General features: G+C 56.3%; 1 protein-coding gene across 1 annotated transcript in view; it reads right to left on the minus strand.

Annotated features, from left to right (window-relative positions):
* The window catches only part of MTSS2 (MTSS I-BAR domain containing 2), an 84,781-nt gene that overhangs the window by 51,545 nt on the left and 9,783 nt on the right, over positions 1-23,453 (minus strand). Inside the window, exons 2-3 of the mRNA XM_065416343.1 lie at positions 6,184-6,245; positions 3,828-3,901 (exon numbers count right to left, since the gene is read on the minus strand). Of these exons, the coding sequence (XP_065272415.1) occupies positions 3,828-3,901; positions 6,184-6,245 (136 nt within the window). The remainder of the gene's footprint in view (positions 1-3,827; positions 3,902-6,183; positions 6,246-23,453) is intronic.

Consider the following 23,453-nt stretch of genomic DNA (forward strand, 5'->3'; position numbering starts at 1 on the left):
AAGCCCTCTGTCGCTGCAGAGGCAGAGTCCATTACATGTCGGCCCAGTGATCCAGTTCATGGTCTTCTCCTCTCAAAGGTTGCCCCACAACCCATGTCAGCCGAGCACCAACATTCAGGTTCTGCTCTTCGTGGCAATACCCAGACTTCATTCCAGGTGGAGGTCCAAACCCGTTTCCGGCTCTTTTTCCAATTTTGTGGGAATGACACAGTGACACACGCATGAACTGACTAGTGAACTGCTTTCACGGCTGATTCTCACAAGTGAACCTGGCCTGGATTTTTTTGTCCTCGTAGAAGAGACTCCAGGGAGCCAGATGTCAGACTGATCAGTGACAGCCAGACAACACAATGGGCCAAACCCAGCCCTGCGGAGCTCCATGGCAGACCAAACCCGAGCTCCAAGTGCCACCTTTGTGCCTTAGTTGACAGACAGGGGTCAGATTCAGCCCTGGTGTAGGGCAGCCTTGGGCCCATAGCCTGAATCCAACCAAGGCGCAGCGCCCCACAGCTGGCATTAGCAGTGTCTTGTGCGGTCTGAATGTGTCAGAACCACGCTGTCCCCAGAAAGCAATCTGCCCTGTCCCCCACGGCCCCGTCTGCCATTGCAGCTCTTCCATGACCCACAGAGAAGCGTCTGTGCTCCGAGAGCCTGCACAAGGCTCCCGCCGTGTTCGGGAGCAAAGCTAACAAACTACGGGGAAAAACACACTATTGGCCCCAGCTGCCAGCACAGCCTGGCCATGCCGCCTGACAGCCCTGCCCGACCGAGTCTAGCGCTCTGGAAGGAGAAGCTGCCCCACGCAGTCACAGTCCACCCTGCTTCCCTTCGGCTGGGCCAGGGAGACAGCCCCACCGCATGAACTGCCCCAGCCCTGCTCCCCCATCATGCTTGAGAGACCAGGCCCTAGTCCCAAGTAGGCGAGACAGCTTGGGTTCGCAGACTGGTTACCAACGAGGGTTTTTAACTGGTCTGACAATCCCAGTCCTCGGCACATCGTGTCCTGGGTCTTAGCCCTGTCTGGTTCTCCTCAGCTCACCCCAACCCGCAGCGCCTGAGCTGGTCAGAGTGCTGGGCCATTGTAGGTTAAGCCCCAACTGTATTATCTCTCTTCAATCTGGGTTTGCTGGCTACACTGAGGGTAGCCACTGTCACGGGGCCAGGCACCATCAGACGATTGCCAAATCCAATCAGATCTGGAGAGGCCAGTGCTGTAGTCACCTAGTTTCCCCACTGTGGGGGGGGGGGGGGGAGTATAGATCTCATTTGCATATGCAAATGACCACCCATAATGCATTCTGCCAGGGCCACCTCCGGCACACACAGATAGGTGTGTCAGGAAGTGCATGTCACTCCTAAGGGTCCCCTCCCCACAGCTGCTCCCTCAGGGTTTCCATTGACTACCCCTCAATGGTATCAGTGGGCAGAGGCACAGTGAGCAGGAGGCCAGTGGGGTGTGAGGATGCGTAGGAGGTGAACACACAGGGATGTCACAGGAGATTAGTGATGTCCTCGTGCCACTGGCCTCTCCCCTCCTTGGCCAAAATCAGTCATGCACCCAGGCTATCCGGGAGAGAAACCCTGGGATAACTCAGAACAACACGCGCTCCGTGAAGAAAACAACAGTCTCTGTGTTTTGGGTTGTCCCCATCTCTGTGACCCCACCCAAACCTCGGGGTCCAGCTAGGAGCTGCTGGAGCCAGCAGCCTTGGCCTGAGCCCTCCCCCCAATCCTCAGTGGCATCTGACCTCCTTTCTAAATCCCAGCCTTGCTTTGCTGGCTTTTCTATTTCCTGTGCCCCAATCTCCAGTAATCACACGGACATCTGTCCACAGCTTCCCTTCATGCCCCTTCGCCGGGGATCCGGCACCTTGGCTGCAGTCGGGGAGGGGGAAGAAGGCGCTGAGGCGAGGCCCGCAGGGACAAGACACACAAACACATCTGCACTGGCCATCTGCAGCATAGTGCAGCCCAACTCTCGTTAGCACTGCAGAGAGGCCAGGCCTGTACAGGGCCTCTAAAGGTGAAGGAGCATTCAAGAGTGGGGCCAGTGGGGGTCAAGGCAAGCTGAGCCCAGCTTCCAGCCGGGCTCCTGGGAGCGGGTCAGTAACACCCAGGGGGCTGGCTAACCCCCTGCCCAGTGAGATCCTGTCACTGGCTTCCACTCTTTGCTTCTTAATGTTGAAGTGGGTGCTCCGGTGAGAGAGACAGGAGAATGGGGATGCTGCAAACATCTGATCAGCAGAAGGGCACTGCCCTTCCAGCCCCCGCTGCCCTTATCACCAGACAACACCACTGCCATCGCTCTGCCCAGCCCCAGCCTCTCTGGCTGAGGATCCCAAAGCACCTTGCAAACATGAACAAATTCACGTTGCAGGCGGGCACCATTGTCCCCGTTTTACAGCTGGGGAAACTGAAGCACAGAGACGCTCGGTCCTGAAGCCATGCAGCACATCAGTCAGGAAGAGAACACAGGAGTCCTGGCTCTCTTGCTCTAAGCATACAGTGCTGGCTCTCTCAAACACAGGCGGGGAATCCTTTGCATGTCCTAATGCAGTTGCTCCTCCCACCTCTCCCTTCAACAGCCAGTAGGCATGAAATGATGGAGCAGGTGTTTGAAGTTCACACTCGTCCTCGGTGATGCGCTCTAGGATGTGCGACTAGAGCAACACAGAGAAAGAAACTCACGTAAAGCCTGGCGCGATACAACACACGCCAGGCACAGTTTGTTCACCCACCCTGTTCACTGCATGATATTTGTTCTGTGACATTAGTTCTAAGTGGTCATTCAAGCGACCAACAAAAAACCATTGCCCAATAGCTGGGCTTTACCCAAACTGAGGAATTCAAGCCCTGTCCACACTAGGAAATTGACTCACTGCTGAAGGCAGATGTCAGCAACGGGTCCCCCTGAACCAGTGCTGGAAACACTGAAATTGCTCATTTGGACGGAACAAAACCCTCCCAGCACCATCCCAGAACGTGTGACTGAGACTTGGTCTATGCAGCCAAGGGCCTGAGCTTCAGAGGCACTGAGCATCCGCAGCTCCCATGGGCTTCAGCTGTAGATGTGGGTGTTCGGCACATCTGAAAATCAGGCCCTACATTCCTGTGGGGAAAATGTCCTAAGCTCTCTCTCCAGCTCTCTGCAAGGAACGCCGCTGCATAGAGCCTGCGGGGTCCGTAGCATCCCACAGGAACGTCCAGGGACAGCCCCGTCAGCTTCCTGAGCACGAGGTGCTACCAGAGAGAATGCAGGCTGGGTTCACAGGAAGCCCCAGGCATGTCAGACTTTGGGAGCACAGGCAGTGCTGTGTGCATGCCCATGCAGTGCAGCCAGCATCGACGAGCTCACAATGGTTAGGTGCCGCACGGACGAGGTTCAGTGCCTTGGGAGGAGGAGCCCCGCGGAACCTCAGACACAACACCTACCTCTGACTGCCTTGGTCTTTCTCCTTCCTCTCCCATCCTCCCAACCCCATGTCCCCACTCTCCCCTCATCTGTCCATCCACTGCCTCTCTTCACTTCGCCCATCCTTCCCATCTGATCGCCTCTCTCTTCTTCCCTCCCAACTGAGGGACAAAGTCGCTCTGTCTGGGCTCCCTTTCACTTCCCCAGTAGCCTCACAGCTCTGTCCCCTGAGGTCCACGCTTCACACTGGGTGACGGACCAGCTTCACGACCAGTCTTCCATGGACAATATTCCTCCTCACCACCCCACACACACACCGAAAAACCCTGTGAAAGCAAATCTCTGGGCATGGGCGTGTCAGTTCTGTTGGCTTTGAGTGTGCTGTCTGCAGGAGGGTTCTGAGATGTAGTCCTACCTCGTGTGTTGGTGGCCATGTCTGCCACTTTCTGGAAGGCATCCAGGAAGGCGACTGCTGCCAGCACTGTAGTCCTGAGGCAGAAAGAGATGGATACGTAAGTCAGCTGGGAGTCCGAAGGACTAATGCAGTGCACCTTCTACTGATCCCTACACACAGGAATGCCCACACACTCAAATCACAACGGGCCCCCCACCGTATCCTGTCTCCAGCAGTGGCTATTATCTGACGCTTCAAAAGAAGCATAAATAACATCCCTTAACAAGTTGTCCAGTATTGTACATAGAGGAAATGCCTTCCTGACCCCTGCTGTGATTGTCCTTTGCTCTGAAGCATGAGATTAGCTCATCCCTACCCTAGCCAGCACAGTAGCTACCTTTACTAACAGCCATGCCATTATGCAGCCCCAATCTTTGGCTCAATGTTCCGATGCATCAGTGAGTTCCACAGGTTGCTTGTCAAGAGAATGGGTGTGACCCTAGGCACCCCTGTATTCACATCCTACCCACAACTGCAGTAATATCTGAACAAAATACGCCTTGTGAGAGATCATATGAAAGCTAACAACATAGTGGTTATTAATATAACTGTAAAATGCATGTGTTAAGGTTATATGTGAAGTTATGGATTCCCTCTGTATGATATGATTAGAACATGTTTAAGATCAGCCAGCCTAGCCTCGGTAAAGGTGATAAACGGGTCAGTCCTAAACACAGGAATGGGGCGTGTCAGCCAACCAGGCCTGGCCCCAGGCTGGAGGCGCTGCAGAGGCGTGTCCTGGAGCAGCAAGACTGGCAGATCCAAGGGCTAACAGGAAACCTCCCACCTCAGTGTGAAACACAACACACACCCTGCCCCACACGCGGGCATCACAGCACCCTCGCAGCTAGCGCCATGGCCCGAGAGGAGCAGAACGCACAGAGGAAAGGGCCCCTGTCTGCCCATGCTGCTTCCCCCTCACCAGTGCCTGAGAGCCTCACCTCAGCATGCCGGGGTGGGGATCGGCCAGCCCCGGGGGTAGTGGCCCCCCACCCTCAGCCACTCGGAAACCTGTGGGAGTGAGCCACACTCTGGACGTGAGCTCCGGGGCCGAGCGGCGTGTGAGTACTGAGAGGCGCCGCAGAGCGCAGAGGACGGGTCAGAGCGTCCTGAGCAGAGCAGGCAGGTGCACAAAGCGGGCAGAGGAGGAGGGCAGGCGAAGCCCAAACAGCCAGGAATATCAAACGCTCCTTGACATGGACGGGAGGGCTGGGAACCACAGCCATGGGGCTAATAGCCTGGGGCTATTAATGGGGCGCTGAGGGAGGCATGACTGGGAATTAGAGACCAGGAGCTAAATGCGCCCTTGGTATGGAACAAAGTGCGCCCAGGGGAGGGGTTGGGGCTCGAGGGAGATCGGAGGAGCCAGGCACCAGGTGTTCAGAGAGCACCCAAAGGGCTGGGCAGTTCTGGGTAACGGTTGCACTTGCCTGGCCCGGGCACTGGGAGAGCTGGCCAGGAGGGCACAGCCTGGGGCAGCAGGGAAATGGCGCTTTAAGCCACCCTCGGGCCCTGGATGGGGGGCTGGGCGAGGGCCCAGCCGGCCGCTGATGTAACTGACAGGGCATGGAGCTGCTCTGACTCCCACTACTCCTGCATGGGCAGCTTCACGACCCGGAGCAGCCCAGAATGGCTGGAGCAGCGTCTGCCAGGGCCCCGCCCCAGCCACTCTCTGCCCCAGGGCCTGCATCGGGTCCTGCATCCGGCTGCCTCTAGGAACAGCACATGGCGCTGGGCCGGCAGTCAGCTAAGGGGCTTTACGGCCACAGTACAGCTCAGGGGCCTAGAGGGGCGCCAGTGGGGGAAATCCCTAGCTTCTAAGCCTGCGGCTGTCACTGCCTTGCTCTGTATCCTTGGCCAGCTCCCTTATCTTCTCTGCGCCTCTGTTTCACCATCTGTCCCGGGAGGCTATTGAGACTGGCCCACCCTTGTGAAGCTCCTGGAGCTCTCGCTTTTGAAAGTCACTAGTTTAGTCTCTGAGCCGCACGCCCAGCACATGGGGGGTTGGAATGGCAAGTGCCTGGCTCCTGTTTGGACCCTCAAGCACCTTCCTCCTGCTGCCTGGTATGTTGGGCTGCAGAGCCGCGGCCAGCCCCTGTGCTGGGGCTGGAGCTCGACTCCGCAGTGCCCCGGGGAGACTTTGCCAGCTCTCTTCTTACGTTCGTCACCCGAATTCCCTAGCAGCTGGCACTGGCCTGGCTGCAGAGCGGAGCTGCCCTGCACCGCCTCCTTCCGTCAGCTTTGTGGGACAGCAAGGTCCTTCCCAGCAGCAGTCAAACCTCCCTGGGAGCCTGGTGCAGATCCCGGGACGACTCACCTGAGCTGGGAGTGCAGCTTAGTTGCCTTGGAGTTGAAATCTTCCCAGATGGGGTAGGAGCTCTGAAACAAGAGAAAGCAGAGAGCAATGAACCATCAGAGAGCTCTCAGATCACGGGATGCATCCAGCGTCTCTCACACTGTTCCTCAGGGACGTCCCATACAACCCCAGGCACTTTTAAATGCACAGCTTCCTCCTGGGAAGGGAGGGCGCCTCCCCCAGCCAGCCTGGCCCCGGCGCGGCCTGCTCCTCGCTCACACACCAGCCTAGCCATGCAGAGCGATACGAGAGAAACGCTCGTCTGGCCCCCAATCCCATAGGAGCAGAGCTGCTCACCCACCCCTGGGAGCAGGGCAGGGCAGGGCTGTTCCCCCATGGGAACTGAGGCACAGAGAGACCGAGTGACTTGCCCCTGGTCACACGGGAAATCTGTGGCAGTGCGAGGAACTGAAGTCAGGCCTCACAAGGCCAAGGCTCTTGCCCTGACCACTAGCACCCCGTCAGGGCAGAGAGCTGACCTCCCATCAGGTATGTGGCTCACAGGATTCGTTCCCAAGGGGCCCCCCAGGCTGCCCTCTCGTTAGCCGGACAGCAAGCTAGATTTGTGGTGGAGACTGGAATCTGGGGCTGTTTCCCTTCCCCACCCCCGTTCAGAATCCCAGGGTCTCCACTGTGCAGTGGAACCCCCCTATCACTGGTGGTCCTGTCACCCCAGAACCATCCCACTGCACTCCACGGAGTTACCCCCGGGGGGAGATTTACCCCAGAATTGGATTTCACAACGAGCCCCGGCTCCTGGGTGCTGCAGGGCTAATACAAGCTCAGGATTTCTGCGCAGCTCCCTGAGGCCAGAGACCCCAACAGACCATACAGGAGAGCGCAGGGGCTGTTTGATGGTAGCCAAGGGCAGGGATGCAGGAGACAGGGCCTAAGACTGGAATGAGCCATGAATTTCCACTCAGGAAGGGTCGATCCCTTTGTCACACTCACAGCAGAAATTCAATCAGCCTCTGCCTCTCCCCCGCCCCAGCGAGCCGCCATCGTGGGGTGAAAGCGGACAGCGGGAGCAGTGAGTTACCAGTGGGGAATCCCAGACCTCCTAAGAGCAAAGCCCCCTCCTCTGGCTGCAGCTGGCCCGTGTGGGGCGGGGCTTGGAGTGCAGGGAGCCAAGGGGGGGGAGGGATAGCTCAGTGGTTTGAGCATTGGCCTGCTAAACCCAGGGTTGCGAGTTCAATCCTTGAGGGGGCCATTTAGGGAACTGGGGCAAAAATCTGAGTGGGGATTGGTCCTGCCTTGAGCAAGGGGGGTGGACTAGATGACCTCCTGAGGTCCCTTCCAACCCTGATATTCTATGAAGAGGGGCTGGGTGTTTTAAAACAACTCACACAAGCAAAGGCACTTAGCGCAGAACAAACCTGCACTGGCTGATTAACGCTGCAGTCAGATTACAGCACACTAAGCACAGGGAGAGCAGGGGGGAAACATCTCCCCGGCCCACTAACATTTTCCCCATCATGAATCAGCAGGAAAAGACGAAATCGCAAACATTTTTGGAAACTGAAAATCCCCACCACCACCACCACCACTCCCCCCTCCCCCTGACCTTACACAAAAGATTTTTTTTAATTCGGGTCAACTGAAACATTTTGCTTCAGTTATGACTATTTTAAAAAGCGATTTTTACTCCCATTCACTTATGTTTTGACATGAAAAGTCATGGTGAACTGGAAACCAGTTCTGAATGGGTCCAAAGGAAACTTGGTTCCAAGTTGAGAGCTTTGGCCAAACCGACCCTTTCCCGCAAAACGGTTCACTGTCTATGTGACGTTCCCCTGGTGTTATCTGGACTGGTGATCTGCTAGGTCACCCCAATCCTTGACTCTGGGAGCCAGCCTTACCCTGCTCTGCTGTGAGAACCCCACTCCTGGGCTGGTCACACACAGCCTCTGGCATGTAAGCTGCTCCCAGCTACGTGAGTGAGCACTTTTGGCCAGCCACTGCTTGGCTTGTGCAACTGAATGCCACTAGCCAATATCTCCGGTCCCAGACACAATCCTAGGAACCTCCGTCTTGCAGTGTCCAGTTATGCCCGCTGGATGCTGCAAGCTTATATGAGTTCAACAATTTAACAGAGAAATTGATATGTACCAGGCTTGTTATCCCAAGGGGAGTTTCTGACACGCTTCAAACCAAACACACTGCTTCAGGTAGAATAAACAAACTAACTTATTAACTATAAAGACAGATTTTAAGTGATTATAAGTCAAAGCACAACAAGTCAGATTTGCTCAAATGAAATAAAAGCAAAATGCATTCTAAGCTGATCTTAACACTTTCAGAGCCCTTACAAACTTAGATGCTTCTCACCACAGGCTGGCTGGTTGCCCTTCAGCCAGGCTCTCCCCTTTGATCAGCGCTTCAGTCGCTTGGTGGTGATGTCTGTAGATGGAGGTGGAAGAGAGAGGAAGAGCCTGGCAAACGTCTCACCCTTTTATCATGTTCTTTCTTCCCTCTTGGCTTTGCGCCCCCCCCCCCCCGGGTCAGGTGAGCATTACCTCATCGCAGTCCCAAACTGACCAAGGGAAAGCGGGGGGGATGACTCACTCGAGAGTCCAACAGATCCTTTGTTGCTGTCTAGGCCAGTGTCCTTTGTTCCTGTGAGGCTGGGCTGGGTTTGTCCCATACATGCGCTGATGAGGTGTGAACTGCCCCTCTGCTCCTGGAGAGTTTTGCCTGGGCTTGTTTTAAGCCACGAGGACACATTTTCAGCCTCATAACTACATACATGAAATTACAACCTATAACATCACTATAACAACAATGCTCAGTGCATCATGAGCCTTCCGAAGACACCGACATGACCAACTTTGCATTGGATGCCACACAAGCATTTTACAAGGATGAACATGGGGGTGCAGGATGTTCCCCCGAGATACAGAGCGTCACAGTTCACAAACGGGTGTTCTCAATGAAACGGAATTTTTGTTGAACACTTTCCCAGGCTCACAATCCATGGGACCGCACTGCCTCTCCCGTGCTGAGCATGCACAGCTCCCATTGCAATCATCGGACACTGCGGGGGCTCCGTTCCTCTGAGAGCCAGACCAGACCAGACACCACAGGGAGAGGCAGGGCTGGGACAGCGAATGGCTCAGGTGCTGCAATGGGCTATGGAGCCTTTTGTCTCTAGGTCACCGAGTCCAATCTGGCCCACGTCAATTCCAATGGGCCGGCTCTCTCCTGGCCTATCACCTCTGTGCCTGGAGCCTGTCTGTTGGGATGTCCCGATTCCCTGCTCGGGACCGGTAATGCAAACCATTCTAGCTGGCCCAGTCCCGGCCAATCTCCAGCTTCTGCAGTCAGGAACGAGGGGTAGGTGCGTTCCCAGAAGGCCTGATCCTGGGGCCCCAGGGGGCTCCTCCTGCAGCAGAATGCCTCAGCATGAGCCGTGGATCAGAGTGTGGCCGAGAACATAAGCAAGGAGCAGACCTGGCACCAGGGCGGCAGGGGCAGCTCCTGGGAACAGGCCAGGGCGCAAGGAGAGACTGTGCTTATCCCTTGGCCCCAGGCCCATGACCCAGGTAAGGGTTACAGCCACGGATGGACACAACGAAAAGCCCAAGGAAGACTGGGGTGGTGGGAGGCTCGTTTCCTTGCCTTCAACTCAGCCGCTCAGCAGTTCCAGCCTGAGCCATAGACAGCAACACGCCGTGCACAGCTGGCCGGTCAGCATGGGACAGAGGTGCTTTTGGCTCTGCGTGAGGGTGACCAGGTGTCCGCTTTGGGGCTGGAACGCCCAGTTGAAAAGGAATCCTGACGGCTCGGTCAGCACCGCTGCCTGGGCTGTTGAATGTCCGGATCGCGGGGCCACAGCAGGGGAGGCACGCTGCCTTCTAGCGCCACGCCATGGCCCGTGCAGCTCCCAGGTCCAGAAGCAGCTGGCACATCTGGCTTTTAGCCTTAGGGGCTGCGGGGGGGGGGGGTCGGCGCAGCTCCCAGTGGCTGGGTCAGGGCAGGGGAGGAACTAGCACCACTCGTGCACGCTCAGCAGGCGGCTGTTGAGGGGTCGTGCGTCTCCCGCTGCTGCCCGGCCTCTTCTCATGTGGGGTTCCGCAGGGGTCTGTTTTGGGACCGGCTCTGTTCAATATCTTCATTAACGACTTAGATATTGGCATAGAAAGTACGCTTATTAAGTTTGCGGATGATACCAAACTGGGAGGGATTGCAACTGCTTTGGAGGACAGGGTCATAATTCAAAATGATCTGGACAAATTGGAGAAATGGTCTGAGTTAAACAGGATGAAGTTTAACAAAGACAAATGCAAAGTGCTCCACTTAGGAAGAAAAAATCAGTTTCACACATACAGAATGGGAAGAGACTGTCTAGGAAGGAGTACGGCAGAAAGGGATCTAGGGGTTATAGTGGACCACAAGCTAAATATGAGTCAACAGTGTGATGCTGTTGCAAAAAAAGCAAACATGATTCTGGGATGTATTAACAGGTGTGTTGTGAGCAAGACACGAGAAGTCATTCTTCTGCTCTAGTCTGCTCTGGTTAGGCCTCAGCTGGAGTATTGTGTCCAGTTCTGGGCACCGCATTTCAAGAAAGATGTGGAGAAATTGGAAAGGGTCCAGAGAAGAGCAACAAGAATGATTAAAGGTCTTGAGAACATGACCTATGAAGGAAGGCTGAAAGAATTGGGTTTGTTTAGTTTGGAAAAGAGAAGACTGAGAGGGGACATGATAGCAGTTTTCAGGTATCTAAAAGGGTGTCATAAGGAGGAGGGAGAAAACTTGTTCACCTTAGCCTCTGAGGATAGAACAAGAAGCAATGGGCTTAAACTGCAGCAAGGGAGGTCTAGGTTGGACATTAGGAAAAAGTTCCTAACTGTCAGGGTGGTTAAACAGTGGAATAAATTGCCTAGGGAGGTTGTGGAATCTCCATCTCTGGAGATATTTAAGAGTAGGTTAGATAAATGTCTATCAGGGATGGTCTAGACAATATTTGGTCCTGCCATGCGGGCAGGGGACTGGACTTGATGACCTCTCGAGGTCCCTTCCAGTCCTAGAATCTATGAATCTATGTGGCTGGGCTCGAGCTGCGGCACGTGACCTGCTGCGAACCGCAGTCTGTCACCCCATCACCGGCACCCAGGAGTTGGAGACAGAGATACACATACCCTTTGAGTGCTGGGAATGCAGCTACACCCCCATCCCCCTCACTGCATCCCTCTCCACCCCAACCCCCACCATGCCCCATCCCTGTCACTGCATCCCTCCCCGTCCCAACCTCTCCCCCTGCGCCCCATCCCCCTCACTGCATCCCTCTCCACCCCAACCCCCCCGCCCCCATCCTCCTCACTGCATCCCTCTCCACTCCAACCCCCACCATGCCCCATCCCAGTCACTGCATCCCTCCCCGTCCCAACCTCTCCCCCCGCACCCTCATCCCCCTCACTGCATCCCTCCCCGTCCCAACCTCTCCCCCTGCAACCCATCCCCCTCACTGCATCCCTCGCCACCCCAACCTCCCCGCGCCGCATCCCTCCCCGTCCCAACCTCTCCCCCCGCACCCTCATCCCCCTCACTGCATCCCTCCCCGTCCCAACCTCTCCCCCTGCACCCCATCCCCCTCACTGCATCCCTCTCCACCCCAACCTCCCCGTGCCCCATCCTCCTCACTGCATCCCTCCCAGTCCCAACCTCTCCCCCTGCACCCCATCCCCCTCACTGCATCCCTCTCCACCCCAACCCCCCCATGCCCCATCCCCGCATCCCCCCCGTCCCAACCTCTCCCCCCGCACCCTCATCCCCCTCACTGCATCCCTCCCCATCCCAACCTCTCCCCCTGCACCCCATCCCCCTCACTGCATCCCTCTCCACCCCAACCCCCCCGCATCCCATCCTCCTCACTGCATCCCTCTCCACCCCAACCTCCCCATGCCCCATCCTCCTCACTGCATCCCTCCCCGTCCCAACCTCTCCCCCTGCACCCCATCCCCCTCACTGCATCCCTCTCCACCACAACCCCCCCGCACCCCATCCTCCTCACTGCATCCCTCTCCACTCCAACCCCCCCATGCCCCATCCTCCTCACTGCATCCCTCTCCACTCCAACCCCCCCATGCCCCATCCTCCTCACTGCATCCCTCTCCACTCCAACCCCCCCGCCCCCATCCTCCTCACTGCATCCCTCTCCACTCCAACCCCCCGGTGCCCCATCCTCCTCACTGCATCCCTCTCCACTCCAACCCCGCCGCCCCCATCCTCCTCACTGCATCCCTCTCCACTCCAACCCCGCCGCCCCCATCCTCCTCACTGCATCCCTCTCCACTCCAACCCCGCCGCCCCCATCCTCCTCACTGCATCCCTCTCCACTCCAACTCCCCCGCCCCATCCTTCTCACTGCATCCCTCTCCACTCCAACCCCCCGCCCCCCATCCTCCTCACTGCATCCCTCTCCATCCCAACCCCCTCACTGCATCCCTCCCCATCCCATCCTGCTCCCCACACCTACCCATCCCAGCCCTATAATCCTTACAGCACGCTCCCACCCATCCTCTCCACTCCCATGTCCCTTACCCCCTGCACTCCATTCACCTCCATACACTGCTGCACTCCCATTATGTCCCTATACACCCCTGTGCCCCCCACATCCTCATGCACCTGCAGCCTTCTGCTTCCCCCTGCATCCCCATCCACCCCACATACCCCCCAAGTCCCCTCCTCGCTCCTTCACGGCCCCCTCTCACCCCCACCCTGCTCTCGTTCTTGGCCTCTTTCCCTCCCATCCTCTCTCCTCCACACCCATCCCCACCCATCTTTTCCCCTCCAGCCCACCCTCCTCCCTTCCCAGCTGGGTAATTTAGGCAGCCCCTGGAAAAGTGTCTCTGTGTAGGCAAGTGTGTGCATGGATGCATTGCGTGTAGGGACGTGCGTGTATTGCTGCATGTGTGTATACCTGTGTGAATAGAATTTGCAGCCTAACTCTGACTTTTATTCCTTTTGCTGGCTTGCGCTCAAAAAACCCGATGACATAAAAGGTGTGTGTACAGTATTAATTTCATAACAAGTTTTAAAGAAGGGAACTCTAAACAAAATGTATCATTTCTTACAAAGTGAATGTTGTTGACTAGTAATTGCAGAAGAGCCGACGGAACAGACATTTCTCCCCACCTTTGTCTAGCTCAGCGATGGGCAAACTACGGCCTGTGGGCCACATCCGGCCCCCAGGACCGGCCTGCCCGGCCCCCGAGCTCCTGGCCCTGGAGGCTGGATCCTGGCCCCTCCCCTGCCCTGCAGCCTCAGCTCACCCCACTGCCGGCGCAATGCTCTGGGCCGCGGGGCTGTGAGCTCCTGGGGCAGCGCAGCTGCAGAGCCCGGCCTGACCCGGTGCTCTGTGCTGCGCGGTGGTGGTGGCGGCGGCGCGGCTCAGCTCCAGCCGGGTGGCGCAGCTGTAGCGCCACCAGCCACTGATGCTCCAGGCAGCGCAGTAAGGGGGCAGGGAGCAGGGGGGGTTGGATAGGGGGCAGAGGAGTTCAGGGTGGTGGTCAGGGGTGTGGATAGGGATCGGGGCGGTCGGGGGGGGAACAGGAGGTTGAATGGGAGCGGGGGTCCTGGGGGGGGCAGTCAGGAAGGAGAGAGGGGGTTGGATGGGGCAGCGGCGGGCAGTCAGGAGCAGGGGTTCTGGGGGCGGTCAGGGGTCCCAGGGGGGCTGTCAGGAATGATGGGGCGGTCAGGGTACAGGCAGCGGGGGTGTGTGGATGGGGCAGGAGTCCTGGGGGGGGGGCAGATAGGAGGGGGGGGCCAGGCCACGACCCCCTCCCCTAACCGGCCCTCCATAAAATTTATGAAACCCAATGCGGCCCTCAGACCAAAAAGTTTGCCCACCCCTGGTCTAGCTACATTATAAACTCTTTGTTGCAGACTCTCTCTTTTTCTGCGTATGTCCAGCGCCTACCACCCTGCAGCCCTGATCTTAGTTGGGGTCCCTAGGCACTAAACAACAACTGTAATATTAAACAGTGTGGTAGCGCATGCTAGAGGTGTACACATGAATACACGTGTGGATCTGCATGTAGGGGTGGGAGTCAGTTTCTACAGATTTATTTATACAAGTCTCTGGACAGGTGCATGTCTGTGGTTGTGCTCTATGGATTTGTATTTGGGCTTCAGGAGTGGGCCTTTAATGGACCCATGGCAGCTGTGATAATGTGTGGGCCTAATTCCACACATAAAATTACAATAACTTAATTTAAAAAAAACAACATGGAGCTGGTTATGAAAAACGGGAAGAGGGGAGGGAAAGAATCATGAAAACCTTTGTGAAATTTCATTTTTTTTAAAATTACCCTTTTTGACTATTTTGCTGCCAGCTCTAGCGGCCTGTAACAAATAAAACCTGAATTTAGCATAATACATCTGTCAAAACAATAAATATGCCTGTTTGGGCCTTGCAGTGAAAACAAACACGTGAGAGAGGGTGGGGGAGAGCAAGCCACGGAGGGAGGGGGGATGGAGTGAGCAGGGGCGGGGCCTCAGGCAGTGGGCGGGGCAAGGGTGTTCGGTTTTCTGGAATTAGAAAGGTGGCAACCCTAGGGACGCCCCGGTTAAGCGGGCAGAGCTAAGAGGCACAGCGGGCACCTGGCCAGCCCATGGGAAGAAGCCTGCAGGTTACTGAACTGCAGCGAAGACACACGATGACTTGGCAATGGTGAGAGGGATGGCACATACATCAGGGAAAGTTCCTTGGTTCTTGTCACCTTCACAAGCACTTTATGTCCCACGGCTCCCTTGGGGGGCAAGCATTAGCCCCATTTTACAGCTGGGCAAACTGAGGCAGAGAGAGGTGTTAAGCCACTAGCCCCATGGAACACTGGTGGTCACTGTCAGAGCTGGGATTAGAACTCAGGACCCTCCTGGCTCAGACAACTCTGCTCATGGTGCCGCACCCCTCCCCCCCCCCCATACTACATGGATGTAAGTGTCACTGACTTCAAGGGAGCTACCACCATTCACACCAGCTGAAGATCTGTCCCCAAACTTAGCAGCTGAGAAAGGATTTTCAAAAGAGCCTTTACGAATCCTTTCACACAGGGGGCTGGCTGGTTCAGATGGGGGATTGCTGATCGGCCATGGAGCCTTCCCCCCGCCCCCGGGTCTAATCCAGCCTAGATTAGCAGTGAGTGAGCACAGGAAGGCCTCTGTGAAACACACATGGGAGTCTCGATTCAGATCCGCGTGGGCACTGCCACAACAGGCACCAATTGGGACCCTTGTTGCCAGTCTCTCTGGAGGGTTGAATGGGCCATTCTCTCCCTCCGGGGCAGGACTGAAGCCCAGCAGCGATGCAGTGTGCAGAAGCCTCTGCATTGTACCTGATTTGGGGATAGAGGACTCCGGCTCCAGGTCTGTGGAGCTGGCTCTAAATTCCCCCCCACTCCCCTGGATTATTCATCTAGAGAAAACAAGAACCATCTGTCACTGCCTGCGTAACTGCGAAGGGGGCTGGTGTCGCGGCCAGCAATGGCCACCAGCTCCCTGATTTTTCCTGGTCGGAAGTCCAGGCAGCCCACCTCGCTGAAAACACACAGCGCACGGTGTAGACCATGCAAGCACGAGCCCCGGACGTCCCAAGCAGCCGAGAGGGACGTTCCGTTATTTGCCTGAAGAGAGCTGTGGCTAGCGGAGCAGCCGTTTCCATTTATTTAACACTTGTGTGTTTTCAACACAAAGAGATGTGGCCTTGAGCAGTGCTGCAGCGCAAGACAAACTCCAGGAGCAGCTCAGAAAGGCCCTACCTGCACTCCAACCTCCCGCTGGGAAGGTGGCAGCTTCGCCGATAACCGCTCATCTCTACCATAAGGAAGACACTTGAGCAGAGACAAGCGATTTCATTTTCTTCATAATCACAGGAGGTCAGAGGTGAGGCTCAACCAACCCCCCGGATGTTCTGGAAAAGTTTGGATCTGGAAGGATCGAGCGGTTTCATAGCACATGGCAGCGTATTGCACGGGATCCACTGTGCAGACATCGCAGGGCAGCCGAGATGATCACCGAGTGGAAACCAGGTCTGGAGAAGCCAGTGACTTAGCTAAACTCATGGCTCATGTGAAAAGACACAAAGGTAATTAATTAGGCCTAATTAACTCAAAGAACTACATTCCGTGGGGCTGTGACTGGAGCCCATCACACTGGTTTGGCTCCAGATCTGGACTGCCCCAAAGACTGGGGAAGCTTGGACCCAGGGCGTTGGTTTGAGCCCATCGCTAATACAGCTGGACTGGCTCTCGCCCACTTAACTATATTGCCAAGGATTCAAATGGACTGGACTAGCTGACAAGGGGAAGCGACCCCAGGACGTGTTCACCCCGCACAGGGCTAAAACCCGCCTCCCCTGATCACAACTAGCAATCTGCTCTGCCAGGAGTGCCATGGTCCCTGATAAGGGAAATCCTGCAACTCACCTAACACCACGAGGGGCAGGCCAGCAACTACCTGTTATAATTCCACTGCGGGGGCCTCGAAGCCTTGGTGGGGTTCCATTGTGTGAACAGACTGCCCCTGCCCCAAAGTGCTGACGCTGGTTTGATACGTACCAAGGAGCAGTGCCCCGAGCACGGGTCAAACACAGGGGCAGCGGGACGCTGACCAGCCACCGCTAAGCACTGGGACGGCAGGTTAGCTGCACACAACCAGTGAGCACATGAGAATCAGTCAAAGCTGCTTTGTAACAACTCCATGGGCTGCAGGCAACAGACAATTATTAGATGAATCACACACCCCCAACACCAGGCGTTCAAGTATCATGAGTCAGGCCCCCTGAAAATCATGAGATCAGCTGAAAAGCACAGGCAGTTTGTTTTAAATGCATTTTAAACAATAATAAATGTCAGTTCTTTGTGTTTGCCTTCCCGGGCTGAGCCTAGGTTACCCTTGGGGCACATTTCCCAGCCTGCCCCGGCAGCCAGCAGGGCTACAAAATGAAAGCTGTGGTTCTCATGAACCCAGGAGCTGGGGATTTAAGAGCACAGCAACCATCAGGCAAGAGCTGGCAGCACTGGACAGAACCACCATTATTATTTGCAGTACAGTATTCCAGTAAGTACCCAGGGCCCCACGGCGCCAGGGGCTGTACAGACACAGAACAAAGACCGTCCTTGCCCTGAAGAGCATCCAATCTCGGTAACAGCTCACACTGGAGCCTTAGGCCCTGATCCTCAAGGGCAGTTCAGCCTGCACTGGGTTTACAACTGCTAGGCTGGGAACTCATCGCCATGCTGACTTGGGTCTGCCGCCTGAGCTATGTCCACACTGCCAAATGACCCGGCTCACAGCAGGACCCACCCCCGGACAGGATCCTAGGACCTGAGTCCTGAATGATTGCTGATCCGAGTCAGATCGATTTGTGCGTGGACAGAAGGGAGGCTGGGGCTCAAACCGGAGTCTGGCCCAAGCTGAGCATGCAGCGTGGACATATTCCTAGGTGCTGAACTGCCTCGGATTTCAATGGGAGTTCGGCGCCGCAATACCTCTGAGGATCCTGCTCCTAGCTCCTCCACTTCCCCACATGAGCTAAAGGAGAACTCCCCCCCCCCCCCCCCGGAGCGGTAGTGAATCCTTTATCTCGCCTGGGGGCACAAACAAACAAACAACACCAGTGCATTATCCTCCCAGGGCCCTTCCGTGCAGACAGACATATCGGGAGCAAAGTCCAGACCAAGCTAGCCAATCTATCCAGCTGGGTATCTGGGTACTTCCAGAGCAGCCGAAGGGCTGTCAATAGGATTATTTTCTTGAATACAGGATTTGGCTCAGTCTAATTTAAAAAAAATCAAGAGAAGGAAAATAAGCAAGAATATAGAGAATTTCTCTCTCGCCCGCAGCACCGCCAATGGAAATATTTTCCAAGCCTTTCCATGGAGAGTCAGCGGCTCTTTATGCACCTCATGGAATATTCCACCAATTCACTGATTATTAGGTTTTTTAAAATCAATCTAATTAAGGTAAAAGCAAAAAATAAACAACTCTCTCTCCTAGTGACAGCCACCAGGTTGGCAATGCAGCGGCGCCGGGCAACGTACTCTTCAGCAAAGCCGGCTCTCCTTGGAAGATGGACTCCTGGGCAGCTCTGCCACATGCCAGACCGCGAAGGCACCAGAGGCCAGCTCTGAAGTCTGGCGGTCGTCGGTGCAATATTCGGAAAAAGGGAGCTTGTGCCAGCCAGGAAACCGGGCTCTGCCGAAACGCTGGATTTTGTAAAAAACATCTAATAGTACGTTCAAAACCCTCAAGCACTAAGACGTGTGGAAGCGATTCTATCGGTTCTAAGGGCTCGGGAAGCTAGGCCGGAGTCTGACAACAGCTGTTAATTACAGCACTACTAGATCCCTTTGTCTCTGCAACTCAGAGCCTCTCCCAGAGTCACATTCCCGTTTTACCCAGGGGGAAATCGAGGCAGGCAGTGGGGACGTGATTTGCTCCAGATTGCACAGGAAACCAGTGGGAGAGCTGGAAAAAGAACCCAGGTGTCCGGAATCGCAGCGCAGAGCCTGATCTATGCAGCCACTCGCACGGCAGCTCCCACCACTAGGTGCCAAAGGACTTGTTTAAAAAACAAAACGAGGAAAAACCTAAAAGAAAAAAAATCCAATCCAATGCAGCTGGAGCAATGGGCTGGCGGGCTGCGCGGAGGTAGAGATCGCAGGGCACCGGGGAGGGTTCACACAGGAGGAGGCACCTCGAGGGGAGGGTGCTGTCTAACCTCCCTGGCTAGCTCGTAACCCTCCTCTCAGCAGACGGGGGGAGGGCAGAGCAGGGCTGCGGGCTCCCCCCTTTTCTTTGCGCATTCCCAGGCTTCGGGGCACCCTCCCCCCGAGCGGCAATACACTGGAGTGGGGTTTGTTCTCTCTCCTTCCCAGCTCCAAGCGGCTGGGGTTTTCCAAAGGCTCATTCCGCCAGCCTGCGCCGGGCCCGCGGGCACACCGAGCTGCCTACCCCTGAATGAGGCGGTTGTGCAGGGCACAGAGACAGCTCTCTGCACAGTCCCTTCCTCGCTGCCAGGGGCAAACAGGGACTCTTTCATCCGCAGCCCCCTGGCGGGTCTTGCAGCCAGAGCCAGCTGGATGGAACGTGTGAACATCTCCCCTGGGGAGCGGAGAGTCATGCGGAGCCCGGCCCTCCCCACAGGCCGCAGCAGCTGCCATAGCCCCGGGAAAGGCCAGCGGGGCGGCAGGACGAGTCCCAGCCCTTGCGGGGTCAGAGGAGGGGCAGGACTGGAGGTCAGAGCCCCCAGCAGGGTGGGAAAAGGCCAGGAACGGGGTTGCCCAGGGATTAGAGGCCGTGGGCCTGGTTGACTGAGACTTGTTAGCCTGCTCTGACTGCCAACGAACCCCACCCTGCCAGGCGCCATCCCGGGCGCTGAGCACGCTCAGGAGCGTGGAGGATCGGGCCCCCAACGCAGGCCCCACTCAGTTTGCTTTCCCCTTCTCCGCTAATCCCGTAAGTGTGAAAATGAGCTGTGCAGCTAATCCCTTGCCCTGGGGCTGGTCGAGGGTTGGACCCCGGGGACCTGCCTGGCCTGTGTGTTCTGGGCCCCAAAGCGTGGGTCAGCACGCGAGGGACTGAGGGCAGCTGCCCCCCGACGGCCGGTCAGTGACTTGCACAACGGAGGCTGGTCTGGTTTCTAGCTGGACAAGTCCCCATCTCTTTGCAGGCACTGCTTGGGCCATGAAGACTGAAGTTCTGCACCCTCCTCACAGGGGTTCCCTCGGTGCCAGGGTGAGGCGCTGGGGAAAGCTCGCCCGCCCATTGCCCGTGCACAGCTCCACGCCGGGCATTTTGTGCTCACTCAGTAATGAGTTAGTTTGCAGATTTGCAGATAATTTGCATGTAACCATACGGGGCACTGCACCCTGCCCCGAGCAGTGGTGGGACATGGAGCTCCCCAAATGTTGGCAGCAGCAGCTGGAGCATGTCTAAGGTGGCTGGGTGCTGGGCAAGCTGAGGGGTGCAGCAGTGCCGAGGGTGCTGGGGTTGGGGGGTGCATTCTGAGGGTGTCTGAAGGATGTGGAGGTGGCTGGGGGTGCTGCTATGTCTAGGGGTTGTTGGGGAAGCTGCTGGGGTGCTTGGGCAGATGGGGGCTGTCAGGAAGATGGGTATTATCGGGTGGATGGGTGTTGCTATGGTTGGCTGCTATCTGGGGGATGGCTGCTGGCTGCTACCTGGGGTGGGTGGGGGCTGGTGCAGCAAGGCAAATGGGTGGCTGCTGTCTGGGGAGTGCTGGGGGGCCTAATGGCCGCTCTGCAGAGCTGGGGTCGGGGGGGGGCAGACCCCTCACCTGTCCCTGCCAGCCTGCTCAGCTCTAGCAAGGTCAGCACAGAGAGGAGACACGCAGGCCACACCACCGCCCCCGGCAGCGGGAGAAGCCACGGCAGACCCTTCCCACGTCCCAGCATGGTGCGCGAGGAGCCAGCCAAGCGGCAGGGGTGGTGACGGGCTGCAAGGCGCGCGAGGAGCCAGCCAAGCAGCAGAGGTGGTGACGGGCTGCGAGGCGTGCGAGGAGCCAGCCAAGCGGCAGAGGTGGTGACGGGCTGCGAGGCGCGCGAGTCGGACGCAAGCTGCACCCCTGACTGTGATACACCGGGAGAGACCGAGCTGCGAGCTGGCGCCTCCCACTGCACACAGCCCGCTTCAGAAACATCCCGCCAAGGCTGGGAACGGCATGGCAAGGGTTAACCAGCACAGGTCAGAGGGGATTCAGCCTCAGGTCCCCTCAGCCCCTCTGACAAACCCTCCAACAGGACAGGCAATGGGGACCCTGCTACAAGCTGGGCTGAGACTCAGCAAGCCCCCCGGCCCCCAAGGAGCCGACAACGGAGACGAGGCCAGATCCTCAGCTGCTGTATAGGAAGGTTACCGGAGCTTCCCTGACTCACGCCAGCCAAGGGCCCGGCCCAGCTCTCCTTGATCCGGCAGTGAAGCAGGACTCTCCACTGTTCACAACGCCCTGCCTGCGAGCAGCCTGAGCACAAAGCCAGGGTTGTGCCCTGCCTTTTGGCCAGGTTGGCTATTCCCCAGGCCTCTGAGGAGAACACGGCTCTGTTCCTTCGCAGCCTCCTGGGTGCGTCACCATCACCAGCACTGCTCTGAGCAGAACGCTTCACTTCAGAGGCCTGGAATTTCCCAGCAAGTTTTCTGAGTGTGACGTTATTGATATAATCTGGGACCATATAGATCATTGTTGCAACCACGGTTCTGTAGTGGCACCAAAATCTTGTATAAAGGGGGTCAAATGGGGTGTCTAAGACAAGGTTATGGTTTACTGGTTATGATTAGGCTGTCTATATGTGTGTATCAATTTTGTAGTTGAAGTTATGAATATTGGCTCTATACTGTCTGTATTTCAAACTTATGCTATGCTGCTGGGTGACATCCCAGACAAGCTGGTGTTAGCTCTGCCTAGCCTGCTTGATGGCCCATTAAGGACCATCAGCTATACAATGGACCCATTGAGAGAAGGCAAATATGCCTTGAGACTCAGCAAAGTATGCAGGGACTGGCCCATGTGACTCCAGGCTCCATTTTGCTGTAATTTTCCACAGTAAGAACAAAGAGGTGTTCTTACACCTGGAAAAGACTATATAAGGAGGATGCCTCATCTCCATTGGGTCTTCAATCCTGCTTCATACCTCTGGAGGAACTTTGCTACAAGCTGAAGCTTTGAACAAAGGACTGAGGACCCATCCCAGCGGGGGATGTATTCCAGAGACTTGATTTGAACCTGCAGTTTATTCTATCGCTGCTGCAAGCCTGAACCAAGAACTTTGCCATTACTGTATGTAATTGATCCCATTTAACCGATTCTAACTCTCATCTCTATCTTTTTCCTGTTATGAATAAACCTTTAGATTTTAGATTCTAAAGGATTGGCAACAGCGTGATTTGTGGGTAAGATCTAATTTGTATATTGACCTGGGTCTGGGGCTTGGTCCTTTGGGATCAGGAGAACCTTTTTCTTTTACTGGGGTCTTGGTTTTCATAACCATTTGTCCCCATAACGAGTGGCACTGGTGGTGATACTGGGAAACTGGAGTGTCTAAGGAGATTGCTTGTGAGACTTGCGGTTAGCCAGTGGGGTGAGACCGAAGTCCTCTTAGTCTGGCTGGTTTGGTTTGCCTTAGAGGTGGAAAAAACCCCAGCCTTGGGCTGTAACTACCCTGTTTGAGCAATTTGTCCTGAGTTGGCACTCTCAGTTGGGTTCCGCCAGAACCGCATTGTCACACTGAGGTTCTGGGGCTTTTTTAGAATCAGGAGGATGATCGCTCTAACCTGGACTCCTAACGGATGAGCCCAAACTACGTGCCAGCGTTCACCCTACAGAGCACAACCCCCCCAAACCGGGAGAACGTACAGCAAAGCCGCCCCCTCCGCTCGCCTTGCCAGAGCTGCAGCAAAGATGCGAATGATGCAGAGACTGACGATGCCTGCCAGAGAGCCTGCAAAAGACATTGCTCCTGAATACAAGCCAGGAGCGTGGGACATTGCATGTTCAGGGGATTTGGGATCCTCTTGTTACTAAGGGCACAGGCCTCAAGGTTTGCTACAAACAATCCACTCTGCGGTGTTTTCCCATTCCCCTTCCTGCTAGCCCCCAAAGCTACTTTCTCCACTAAGAAGTACCATAATTCAATTTCCCACTAGAGGGAACTCCAACCACTACAGGCCAGACCTTGCCACACTTGTGGGGTGGTGCAAAGTGACCTTACCGCTGCCCTACAGAGCCGGTGAGGATTCTCTGGTATGTGGATTCTCATGGCTGGCATAGCTGACCAGCCCCTCCTGGGCAAACCCCACCCCGTGAAGGAGGCATGTTGGCGGCAGGGCCAGCGTGTACAGCACTCCAGTGCACCTCACCAACAGAAGTTGGAGCAGCCCACAGGAGGCTCTGACTTCCCTGGAGTGAGGCGAGGGAGTGGCACAGTTTGGCCCCACAGCCAGCCCCAGGATTGGCGGAGACATAAAGGCAGCTTAGAGCCACCGTCGCGGGCAATGGCCTGTCAGCAATGCCGAGCCAGGGCAAGGCCCCACGTGAATGCCCAGCAGCCCATGGACGAAAGCCGAACGGCCCAGCACTTGAGGCTCCAGAGGTGCGTGAGGCTGCTGGACAGACAAGCCTTAGAGGACGAATTTCACGGCGCCGCCGGGCATGAGAGGAATCCCGGGAGGGGCGAGAGGGGGCGGGGACGGTGTCAATAAACATGCATGAAATT

This window comes from Emys orbicularis, chromosome 14 (assembly GCF_028017835.1).
Source record: "Emys orbicularis isolate rEmyOrb1 chromosome 14, rEmyOrb1.hap1, whole genome shotgun sequence".
In the NCBI taxonomy this organism is placed as follows: domain Eukaryota; kingdom Metazoa; phylum Chordata; order Testudines; family Emydidae; genus Emys; species Emys orbicularis.